Source organism: Talpa europaea, assembly GCF_964194135.1.
Source record: "Talpa europaea genome assembly, chromosome: X".
Lineage (NCBI taxonomy): Eukaryota > Metazoa > Chordata > Mammalia > Eulipotyphla > Talpidae > Talpa > Talpa europaea.
Window position 1 is genome coordinate 94,240,929 of NC_140081.1, and position 12,293 is coordinate 94,253,221.

The following is a 12,293-nucleotide window of genomic DNA, read 5'->3' on the forward strand; positions in this document are numbered from 1 at the left end:
TGTGCCACAGCCCAGAAACTCTCACAAGGGAGTGTGGGGGGCAATGGTTGGGGTCACATCATTTGTTCCCCATCTCTTAGGGATCACTGGCCATCCTTGCCTAATGTTCAATGTCTCGAAAATTGTTCTTTTGGTTCTGGCTGTTTCCTCCTGATGGGTGTATCTGCGTCTTCTCTAGAAGTGCAAGTGTCACACATCCTTGAAACCAGCCAACTGATAGATCAGACACATGAGCTGAAAGTTGGAAGCAACGGATGGGAAACGTGTGTCATTCATTGACTACTCTTTCCACGCTCCCCGGGAAGCATCTGCCACAGGCTAGGCATGGAGATGAGATGGCAGCTGGGATCGAGGTGGAGCTAGTGTGAAGGGGTGGACACAATGTGTGCACGGGGACACAGCGCCTGTGACCTGCATGTGTGGCATGTGAAGCTTTAGACTTGAAAACTGGGAGAAGGACATTGTCCGTAGAGATGCAGATGAATCTTGGAGAAGGCGGTGTCGGGGGAAGACCAAGAGCTCGATTTGGGCCACACTGAGCCGAGATGCCTCCTCAAAGTGCAACTGATGTGTCAGGGAACCCAACTGAAGTCGTTCAGACTGCGCTCAGGACACTGCCCCCTGTAGGGGTAGGGCACAGCAGGAGGCTTCTCGAAGGACACTCACAAGTGTTGCTGAGGCAGGAGGAGAGCTAGCAGAGCGGAATCCATTGTTTTGAGAGTGAAGGAGAGAGAAACCGTGTCAAAGGGCACTGGGAGACAGAATGGATGTGTGCAGAGAAGTGACCCCAAGAGTGGAAGGGGTTCCTGGTCGTCTCTTTGATTCTGGGAGCAAGGCTGAGGTGGGAGATTCTGCCAGAAGCATCTCTCTCACCTTGGCACCTAGCACAAGCCTGGTGCACAACAGGTTCGTCAGGGCTCTGCATGGACCAGATGAGCAAACAGAAGCAGTGGGCAGCCACGAATGTCTGAACAAACCAGGAACGAGAACTCAGTAGCTCCAGCTTCTACTGTTGCCTGCCTGTCCAACTGGTGTCTTCTGTTCCTGGCCTTAACACCTCTCAGGAAATCGTCTTTAGGACACTTTCTACTAGGATCCAAGAGACACCTTGGCCAGTCTGCTTTTTCTCTAAAAGTTTTGGGTTATTTGCTCAACTTTCTGATGAGGAGCAGAGGCCCGGCGGTGCTCCGTGACTGATGGCAGGCTCTCGCCTCCACTGTCCTCTAGGATCAGCTGCCCCTCTCTTCACCTGCTGCGTGGTCTGCTGTCCTTGCCAGACCTAGTGGCCCTCCTGCTGACTGGGTTTCCCCCGTGGCAGCTACTGTAAACCTCCCAGCAACCTCCAGAGTCTGCCTCACGGCCCCAGATGCCGCTGCAGGGGCAACCAGCCCGTTTCACCGAGGAAGCTGCCGTCTTGCGGCCCCTTCAAGTGTCTCTCGCTGTCCCCCGGCCCCATCTAAAATGTCTGCCACCTCCTTCCCTTCTGGTGTGTTCACCAGCTGCTCCCCTGCTCGCTTCCCCACCAGTCTCCCCTCGGCCCCTCTGTCACAGATCCACCCATCCTATCCTTGTTTCCTGAGGAGGAGCCGCCCCCAAGGCCAGAAGCTCAAGGCTCCAGGGCTCGGCCAGTCCCCTGCAGCCTCATGGGACTTGGTGACAAGGACAGATATTCCCATAATCTCCCGAGTCCCTCCTCAAAGCCGACACACTAGCTTTATTATCTACTTTCTGGCAAAGAATAACAACAATAGCAACTAAGAAGCCGCAGCCCTGTGTCCTCGGGTTCCCACTCTGTGCTCTCCTTGCTCCTTCAGCCAGGCTTCCAGAAACAGCTGGCTGTGTTCTCCGCCCCTCGTTCCTCACCTCCCGCTACTTACTCCGAAATCCTGCAAAATGTGCCTTTTTTCCCAGTAGTCCTTGAGGCTGCTCTTGATAAGGCCACGGGAGAGGCCCCCACTGTTTGCTGCAGGGCCCCCTTCCGATGTGGGGGCGACCGTCAGCTCTTGCGGACACTCGCTTCTCCGAGGCTGTCCTCGGCCCTCCACCCGGGCAGCCCCTCAGGACTCTCCCCTCAGGCTCCTTTTCTGTTCTGATTCCCTGGAGTTTTGACTCGCGGCAAACTGCTGGTGTCCATGTCTCCACTGCGGGTCCAGCCTGACCGAGCGTGGGTCAGCCTGAGTTGGCTACAGCAGGCGCAGAGGGTGGTAGTGAAGGCCACAGGCGAGGCCAGTGCTTGGGGACCCAGGACAGTGGATGTGCAGGCCTTTGGCACTTGGGGGACCATAAACTGAGGGTGATCAGGGGAACAAGGCGATGCCCCTGACCTGCAGGTTTCCGACCTGGGGGACGGGTAGAGGGCAGGCCCCCTACCAGGAGGACACATCGGAGAGGCCGATTTGTAGCTGAAGGTGTCAAGTTCAGTGTTGGCTCTGTTGGGTTGGAGGTGCCTCGAGATGATGTGCAGCAGGCCCTGGCATAGGAGCACAGCTCGGGAGAACCACCCGGAGTTTCTTGGAGAGTGTGCAGAAAGAGCCACCGGCCTAGCTCGAGCCGAGGCCTGAGGGGGAATTCTACTGAAAGGGAGCGGCCTGCACTGACTCCACCAGCTAGGGGTTGACCAAGTGCCCTGCCTGGCGGCCTGCTCCTGTCAGCGCCACTCACCGGGCTACCCCTGCACCACACCTCCCCCTCCGCCCTCATCCACTAGCCTGTGCTCTCCCGAGACCCACCCCAGGCCTGCCAGCGCCCCTCCCAGCTTTGGTCCTCCCGCAGATCAGCCCTGACACCCTCAGCAGTGCCAGCGGCCCTGGCTTTGTTTGCATTGCCTGCAACTTTCTGTCTCCATGGTCTGCCGCCTCTAGGGTTCAGGCAGGGACTCGCGGATGCTGGCCCCGCTCCCTCGGGTGCCTCATTAACATCTTGGTGCCACTGTCCCACAGAGAGCGCCGGGCGAGCAGCTCCGAGGCTGCTTGTTATTATCACTCACTGAGGAGCTTGAGGTATCTGCCATCGCCATGGCGACAGTTACATAAGCTAGAACAAACCAGGGGTCACTTCCGGCAGTGGGAGCCCCAGGAAGCTGGGGGCATGCTGACCATTTCGGCCTAAATCTGGGCTGTCGTGCCGAGCAGCCTCGGCAGTGACGGTGGCTCTGAGTCGAGTCGCGGACTCCCTGACTCATGACAAGAGACACCAAGCAACACTATCTCCTGTCTCTCTTCCAGATCTTTCCTTCTCAGTCTATTTTGTGGACACCTCCTTCTCTAGTCAACTCTTTTCCTCTTCATTTCGTTTCTTTCTGTTGACGTGACGTTAGTTCAGAACACTGCACAGGTTTCAGGTGTACAGCTGCTCACCTCAGCACCTGTATGTCACTCCATAACCACCACCAATGTCCAGTTACCATCTCTCCCCACCTGTTGGCCCCTCTGCCTTCCCCTCCTTCCTCTGGTAGCCACTATTCTGTTCTCAGAGTCAAAGGGAGTTTATTTTTGATTGTTTCTTTGCTTTCCCCCTTTATATTTCATAAATGAGTGTTTCTCTCTCTCCTGACTTATTTCGCTTAGCCTAACACCTTCAAGTTCCATCCCTGTTCTTGAACATGGCACAACTTCATATTTTTCGTGGCTGAGTAGTATTCCCCGGCGTTGCTATGCACATCTCCTTATCCACTCACCCACTGATAGACACACAGGCTCTTCTATATCTTGGCTCTTGTGAATAGTGCTGCAGTGAAAATAGGGGTGCAGGGATCTATTCTACCCCCAGAAGTGGTATTACTCTATCACATGGTCGTTGTCTTTTTAACATTTTGAGAAACTTCTGTACTGTTTTTCAAAGAGGCTTCACTTATTCTCAGCAACTGTGCACAAGCATTCCTTTTGCTCCTCGCCTTGCGACACTGTTTTTTGACTTTGATAATGGCCATTTTAACTGGTGTGAGATGAAACCTCATTGTGGTTTGATTTGCATTTCCCTAATGATAATCGAGGCCGAACATCTTTCCACGTGTCTGCTGGCATCTATATGTCCTCTGGTGAAATGCTTACTTAGATCTTCAGCCCATTTTTTAATCAGGTTGTATTTTTTTGTGGTTGTTGCGTTGTGCATATGTTTTGGATATGAACTCCTTGTCTGATACTTGGTTTGCAAATATCTTCTCCCACGCAGTAGGCCGCCTTTTCATTTTTTTCTCTCTCTCTCTTTTTAAAAAAAAATTATTTATTTATTTATACAAGCACTGGGTACAGTCAGAAGCGCGGGAGGGTGAGAGGATTCACCAGAGCCAGAGCGGGGAACAGAACAGGCAGACTGACGAAGTACACTGCTGAGGGGAGCAGCGGGCGAGACAGGAGAGGTCTGTCATGCCATGGGGGACCCTCGCCGGCGGCTGGGGATCAAACTGGTGCTGCAGAGGCCGCGGGCAGCTTCGCAACCCAGCGCTCAACCGCTGCGCCACCGGGGGAGGCCCCGCCTTTTTATTTTTATGATGGTTTCTTTTGCTGTGCATAAGCTTTTTAGTTTGATGTAGTCCCATTTATTTATTTTTGCTGTGGTTTCTCTTGTGCTGGAGATGAATCCACCTCTCTAAGGCTGATGTCAAAGAACTTATTGCCAGTGTTTTCTTCTATGTATTTTATGGTTTCCACTCTTACCTTCAGTCTGAAATCCATTTGAATAAATGTTTGCACCTGGTGCAGGCAGTGGTCAGCTTTCATTCTTTTGCACGTGGCTGTTCAGTTTCCCCAACACCTTTTAGTAAAGAGAGTGTCCTTGCTTCCTAGGATGCTCTTGGCTCCTTTGTCATAAATTAGTCTTATTACTCAACTCTTAAATGTTGGGTTCCCCAGGGTTCTGCCCAGGAACCTCGCTTCGTATTCTCCCACATCCCTAGTGTGGGCCAATCTCCACCCAAATAGCTCACTGCTCTGCCCACTGGCCTCAGGCTCCATGGACGCCATCTCCTCCAGTGTTCCCGGCTCTCTGCTCTCAGCCCCTCCACCACCTGTGGACACAAGGATCTTTCCAGACTGTAAAGCTGTTCTTGTCATGCTCCTGCCAGTCCTTCCAAGGCTCCCCTAGCCCAGAACAGAGTACTGATTTGGGCCCCTGCCTCTGGCGCCCCTGAGAGCTCCCCCTTCGCCCTTATCTTCCCCTCAGGCCCTTGTCCTCCCCAAATTTCTTCCTTGTTTCTAAGCTTGAGGGACATTATTTGGGGGATGCTGGAAAGAATGTGATGGAAACCAAAAGGAAGGCACCCCAGAGATAGTGCTCCTGGTTGAAGCAGCCAATGACAGATGAGATCCTGCCTCAGGTGTGTGAGCTCTGAGGGGTCTCGGGTGAGGAGACAGGAGAGGAGCGTTAGGGGCGGGGTCACTGGCCATTGCCTTGGGTCAGGGAGAGACATCTCCTCCCTTGGGGCAGAACTTTGGAGGCAGTGGCTGGTTTGGAGGCGTTCAACAGCCTACGCGTGTGGCAGACCCCTGCAAAGCAGGGATAACAGAAGGTGCTTGTCAAAAAAATTAACTGGACTGGGCCTCTCCGGTGGCGCAGCAGGTTGAGCGCAGCACTGTGAAGCTGTCCGCAGCCTCTGCAGCATGAGTTCAATTCCCAGCAGGCCAGGTTGATTCCCACATGACGCGGCAGACCTCACCTGTCTCTCCTGCTGCTCCCCTCAGCAGTGCTTTCGGTTGTCTGCCTGTTCTGCTTCCCGCTCTGTCTCTGGTGAATCCTCTCATCCTCCCGCGCCTCTGACTGTACCCCAGTTCTTGTATAAATAAATAAACCTTAAAAAAAATTTAACTGGACTAAAAAAACAAAACAAAACACCTTTTGCAATTTAGCACTGCAATTACACCGCCTACCAGGTGGGGGAGCCCGGCATCAGTCGGCTTTATGCTGGAGGGCCGGGCCTTACGCCATGTGGGCTGGGGCCCGTCAGAGCAGTACTGGGGTGCCGGGGTTTGCCAGCTGGGCCCTGCTTCTTCTCTTTGCCCACCTGCAGATCTCCTGCTGTTGGGCGCCAGGGTCCTCTGTGATCTTGTTCTTGGCCTTTCCCTGGCAGGTGAGGGGCTCAGCCATACATGGAGGATGACAGAAAAATCCAACGGCGTGAAGAGCTCCCCAGCCAATAACCACAACCACGCACCCCCTGCTGTCAAGGCCAATGGCAAAGATGACCGTGGCACCAGTAGCAGGTGAGTCTGCTGAGGCCAAGGATTTGTGGGGTGGGCCTGGAGGCTGGGCTTCTCCCCAGCTCTGCTTCATTGCCACAGAGCAAGCCAACTTTGGGTCAAAGAACCCTCTAAAAGGACCATGAGGTTTCTGGGCACCACCCAGGAGCGGCAAGCACTGATGGGAGACAGGGTTTGCTCAGAGAACCTTGGTCGACTCTGCTCCTTCTCCTGCAGGCCACGGTCTGCGGCCGACGATGACACCTCCTCTGAACTGCAGCGGCTGGCGGACATGGATGCCCCGCAGAGGGGCCGGCGCGGCTTCCAGAGGTGGGGCCCACCACTACCAGCTCCCCTGCCCTGCCAGGGAACCTGTCTGAGTGGCTACCTCAGGCCTCTCCAGAGACCTGTGGAAGCATCGTCTGTGCTGTCCTGGCTGGTCTCTGTCCTTCTGACAGTACCCTTGAGCAAGCTCGAGATACCAGGAGAGGCTCCCCTTCAGTCTTGTCTGCCTCAGTGTCAGGGGAGGGATCCTTTCCAGCCGGGGGCCTGGGTGGAGGGCCTAAGACTTCTGCCCCAGGACCGTGGGCTCCACAGGGAAACGGGGGGCCTGGGTTAGCCCTCCTCCTGGCCTGTCCTCCCTTCTCACAGCCTGTCTTGCCCTGGAGATCTGCCTGTCACCATCAGTAACTGAGATGGCGCTTCCTCTAAGAAGTCTTGCCAGGATACGGCTTTGCCCCTCGGGCTACATGGGGAGTCAGGCCTGAGTCCTAGCCCAGTTGTTAACAGGGGGCACCCTGACCTGGCCTGTGCCCACGATTTCCTGTCCGCCCCCCTCCCTCGCCAGATAGTGGGCCCTGGGAACAGCACTTCTGCCCTCCGGCTCACGCCCCCCTCCCGCCCTAGGATCGTCCGCCTGGTGGGGGTCATCAGGGAGTGGGCCAACAAGAACTTCCGTGAGGAGGAGCCGAGACCTGACTCGTTCCTCGAGCGCTTCCGTGGTCCAGAGCTCCAGGCCGTGACGACACAGCAGGGGGATGGCAAAGGCGACAAGGACGGCGACGGCAAGGGCACCAAGTACAGCTGGCGGCGGCGGGGAGGGCTCGCTGCGGTTTCAGCCACCCCTGCCAGGCAGGGAAACTGGCGGTGGGGGACGGCCGGGTTCACCCTAGGGCGCTCTGCTCAGCTGCCTGGTGTCCCCTGGCTGCCCTGGGCTGGGAGGGCGCCTGGCCCAGGGGGTGTCGCTCCCGTCCCAGTTCCTCAGTCAGTCCCTGCAGAGGGGTGCAGGGAGGGAGCGATGAGGGCCTGCCTGTGCCAGCATACCAGGGTGCAGAGCCTAGCTTTGAAGAGGCCCTGCTAGGGCTGGCTGGTGGGGCAGGCTGGGGACAGTGGAGCAGAAGGAAGCTGGGGTGGGGGGTGGGGGCAGAGGGGCCGGGTTGGAGGGCCTATTCCTTGAGGAATGAGGAGGCGAGGCGGATGTCTGGCCAAGCCGACATTCCGCACCTCTGGCCAGTGGCGGAAAGAGCTCTGGCCAAGGCAGGATGGAGCAGCTGGGAAAGCAATTTGGGGACTGGAGGCCCAGGACCCAGCGGAGAGGGTGGAGGGGGCAGGAAGCATGTGGGCTCACTGCCTTGGGGTTCCTCTCCCCCCTCAGGAGGACTGGGGATACACCCTGGGCTTTTATCACCACCCTGGGCAAGTCCCTACCTGCCAGCAGCTCCGTCCCTAGCATGCCCCCTGGCAAGGGGGGTTCCAGAGGGCCTGTGAGCCCAGGGTCTACCTGCAGGCAGTGTAGGGAGAGGAGTGCCCCTTCCTCACTGAATGCTACTCAGGTCCCTGGTACCAGGCCGGGAGGCCCTGACAGGTGGGGCCCTGTGCCCACTCACCCGCACCACGCACACCTCTTTGGGCAGTGCTTGCTCAGGGATGCCTGCGCTCTGGGACTGGGGTGCTGTCTCATGGGGAACCCAGTCCCCACGCCTGGTCTTGTCTCCTCAGAAAGAAATTTGAGCTCTTTGTCTTGGACCCAGCCGGGGACTGGTACTACCGCTGGCTGTTCATCATCGCCATGCCTGTCCTCTACAACTGGTGTCTGCTGGTGGCCAGGTGAGAGGCCGGCACCCCCGTGCGCTGTCTGGGTTTCCTGTGGGCCGACGGCCCTTCCCTGAGCCCCTCGAGCCTCCAATGACTTACTGCAGCACCAAAGCCATCCTTGCCCTGGCGGCGCCATCATTCCCAGCTCTCCACCTCCGCCTAAGCCGTCCCGGGTGACCCCAGTTGTCTCCAGGGGCAACTGTAACAGCCCTGCACCCATCCAGGCGGGCACTCTTGTCCCCTCCAATGCGCCCACCACACTGGCAGCTGGCACAGTTGCTGGGAGCTGGGATGGGATTCCGCCTCTCCCTCTTCACACACCCAGCAAGGGCCCCCAGCGCCCACAGGGAGAGAAATTCAAGCCCTCAGCATGGCCTTCAAGGGCTTCTGGACCCAGCCTTCTCTCTAGCGCCACCTTCTGGACACACCCCGCCCTAGCACTTGCTGTCTAGGGTCAGGACAGGCCCTTGGCCCAAGACAAAATCCCTCCCTGACCTTCAAGCCCAGGAGAGTCTGGCTGCGGGCGCAGGGGCAGAGCCACTCTGCACACGCGCTTCCCGCCCGATTCCACCCGCCACAGTCACGCATTCGGTGACGGTCTCGCTGGGCATCGGGGCCAGGCTCCGAGCTCAGTGCTGGGGAGGCTGTGTGGACAGCACTCGCCCGGTCTCTGCTCGGGCCACTGGGGGACATTGGTGGGGGACACTGCTGTTCAAGGGACTGAAGACAGGAGGTGAGGAGAGGAAGGGACCTCTGTAAGGAGGCGCCCCCTTAGCCGAGAGCGCACAGTGAGAGAGAGGCAGCTATTTAGATGCCCCGCTTTGGTAGAGGGAACATCCTGGGGAGAAGGAAAAAGCGGGCAACACCCCCTAGCAAGGCCGGAAGGCCCAGGCCAGTCCTGCAGGCGCAGGGGTTGCGGCTTCACTGGCGAAGTGACCACGTCGCCGGAAGGACTGCTCGTCCCGCGGCCTGAGCACACTCACTGGGTCATCCTCCTGGGTTCTGTGCCCGTCTCTGTCCCCTCCCTAGGCCGCCAGCCTCTCCCCAGTCCCACTGCCTTGCGCCTCAGCCCAGCACCGCCCTCTCACCCGCATGGATCACGCTCTGGGCCGGGCTCTCTCCGCGGGGGGAGGCTGAAGAGATGGGCACGGGGCCGCTGAGCTGTGTGCCGTGGCTCGTGCGAACCACCCGCCCGTTCATTCATTCACCTTGCTCCGCTGAGAGCGCACGCCCTAGAACACGGGTCAGGCGGCGGTCTTCTCGGAGCTCGCAGTCCAGGGGGTGACAGGCACGTGCTGGTGACATCGCGTAGCGAGGTCCATGTGACAGGCGTTCAAGTAGAAGTTGCGGGGATGAGTCTCTCCTGGGGTCAGCCTGACTGGGACTCATCAGTGCCCCCTGGCGGCCACCCCAAGCCCTGCACACGGTGGGCGCTCACTTTGGGAGCTCCAGGGGGCTTGGGCTGGTTTTGAGGGTGAAGGCCAGCCCTGTCCTCCTGCAGAGCCTGCTTCAGTGACCTACAGAGAGGCTACTACATAGTGTGGCTGGTGCTGGACTACTTCTCAGATGTGGTCTACATCGCGGATCTCTTCATCCGGTTGCGCACAGGTCAGTGAGCAAGCGAGATACTCAGGTGGGGCCACAGCCCCCGAGTCCACGGCCCCTGAGCCCATGCCTGAGTCCGGAGGTCCAGGAAGCCATCTGGAGGTGGCGTTAGACTCACCTGTCCGACCGGGACTCGGGTTGGCGCCTGGCCTCTCTGAACCTCATGGTCTCAGCGAGCTCAGGGAAGTTGGCACGGGGGGCGGGGCTGCTCCCTTCGCACCCTTGCGGGAAACCTTGCTCTGTGAGTCTCGCGCACCTCCTTGGAAAGGGGCAGCTAGTCCCCTGCAGGGCGTGAGTCTCACCGGAGAGGCATGACGGAGGGCGCAGGCGATGTGCTGGCTTGTGTCTCCACCAGGCTTTCTGGAGCAGGGGCTGCTCGTCAAAGACCCCAAGAAGCTGCGGGACAACTACATTCACACCCTGCAGTTCAAGCTGGACGTGGCGTCCATCATCCCCACAGACCTGATCTATTTCGCCGTGGGCATCCACAGCCCGGAGCTGCGCTTCAACCGCCTGCTACACTTTGCCCGCATGTTTGAGTTCTTCGACCGCACAGAGACACGCACCAGTTACCCCAACATCTTCCGCATCAGTAACCTTGTCCTCTACATCTTGGTCATCATCCACTGGAACGCCTGCATCTACTACGCCATCTCCAAGTCCATCGGCTTCGGCGTTGACACCTGGGTCTACCCCAACATCACCGACCCTGAGTACGGCTATCTGGCTAGGGAGTACATCTACTGCCTGTACTGGTCGACCCTGACTCTCACCACCATTGGGGAGACCCCGCCCCCCGTGAAGGATGAGGAGTACCTATTCGTCATCTTTGATTTCCTGATCGGCGTCCTCATCTTCGCCACCATCGTCGGGAACGTGGGCTCCATGATCTCCAACATGAACGCCACCCGGGCCGAGTTCCAGGCCAAGATCGACGCCGTGAAACACTACATGCAGTTCCGCAAGGTCAGCAAGGAGATGGAAGCCAAGGTCATCAAGTGGTTTGACTACCTGTGGACCAATAAGAAGACCGTGGACGAGCGGGAGGTTCTCAAGAACCTGCCGGCCAAGCTGAGGGCCGAGATCGCCATCAACGTGCACCTGTCCACGCTGAAGAAGGTGCGCATCTTCCAGGACTGCGAGGCCGGCCTGCTGGTGGAGCTGGTCCTGAAGCTGCGTCCTCAGGTGTTCAGCCCCGGGGATTACATCTGTCGCAAGGGGGACATCGGCAAGGAGATGTACATCATCAAGGAAGGCAAGCTGGCCGTGGTGGCTGACGACGGCGTCACTCAGTACGCGCTGCTCTCGGCGGGGAGCTGCTTCGGAGAGATCAGCATCCTGAACATCAAGGGCAGCAAGATGGGCAACCGGCGCACAGCCAACATCCGCAGCCTGGGCTACTCGGACCTCTTCTGCTTGTCCAAGGACGACCTGATGGAAGCCGTGACCGAGTACCCCGATGCCAAGAAGGTCTTGGAGGAGAGGGGCCGGGAGATCCTCTTGAAGGAGGGGCTTCTGGATGAAAACGAGGTGGCGGCCAGCATGGAGGTGGACGTGCAGGAGAAGCTGGAGCAGCTGGAGACCAACATGGAGACGCTGTACACGCGCTTCAGCCGCCTGCTGGCCGAGTACACGGGCGCCCAGCAGAAGCTCAAGCAGCGCATCACGGTTCTGGAGACAAAGATGAAGCAGAGCCACGAAGACGACTACCTGTCGGATGGGATGGCCAGCCCCGAGCCCGCAGCTGGCGAGAAGCCGTAGGCCTGCCCCGCGCCGCTGCTCCCACCTTGGCCTTGAGCCCAGGAGCTAGAAGAGCCGTGTAGGGCTCCGTGCCGGTACGCACTGCCGCGTGTCCCCTTGAATGCTTCCCTCTCTGTCCCCGGGCTCTTGGCTCAGGCCCCCAAGAGCCCCCTCCAAGTCCAGCTGACAGCCGGGCTCGGGCGCTGTCGGCCGAAGCCTGAGGAAGGACGGGGAGGAGCTGGGCTCTCTTCAGGGCTCTGTCGTGCGATGGGGAGCCCATCTGCCGGACAGCGCGCGCCCCGCTGCCACCGCCCCTCTCTCCGGCTGCTTCGCACTTAGCCACTTCCCACTTGGTTCTGGCTCTTGCTTGGCCAACACATGTTCTCTGTGGCCCGTCGCTGCACAGGTCGCGGGGGGCTCTCTACCCTGGCAGGCAGAGGGGGCGGCGGGAAGGCAGCAAGGTGCTGCCTCAGGGCTGCGTCCATCAGGCACTGTCTCCTGCGCTCTTCTCCACCTGCTGCGTGCCAGCCAGGAGTGGGCGTCTGCTATCTCCTCTGGACCAAGGAGATGCTGCTGCTTCTGGCCCATTTCCGGGCAGGGTGTGTAGGCAAAGTAACTGGCCGTGGGCCAGGGGGCACTGCCCCCGCCCCAGCTGGCGGTGACTGGGCCCGGCCGGCGCCC

The 12,293-nt window shown here is 58.7% G+C and overlaps 1 protein-coding gene across 1 annotated transcript; it reads left to right on the forward strand.

Moving 5' to 3' along the window:
- Window positions 1–6,090: 6,090 nt before the first annotated feature.
- CNGA2 (cyclic nucleotide gated channel subunit alpha 2) lies at window positions 6,091–11,633 on the forward strand (the record flags this gene model as incomplete). The annotated part of the gene is made up of 6 exons (XM_084258413.1): window positions 6,091–6,197; window positions 6,411–6,503; window positions 7,080–7,250; window positions 8,172–8,279; window positions 9,769–9,875; window positions 10,228–11,633. 6 exons carry the CDS (start codon window positions 6,091–6,093, stop codon window positions 11,631–11,633), a joined length of 1,992 nt encoding a protein of 663 aa, XP_084114539.1.
- Window positions 11,634–12,293: the final 660 nt, after the last annotated feature.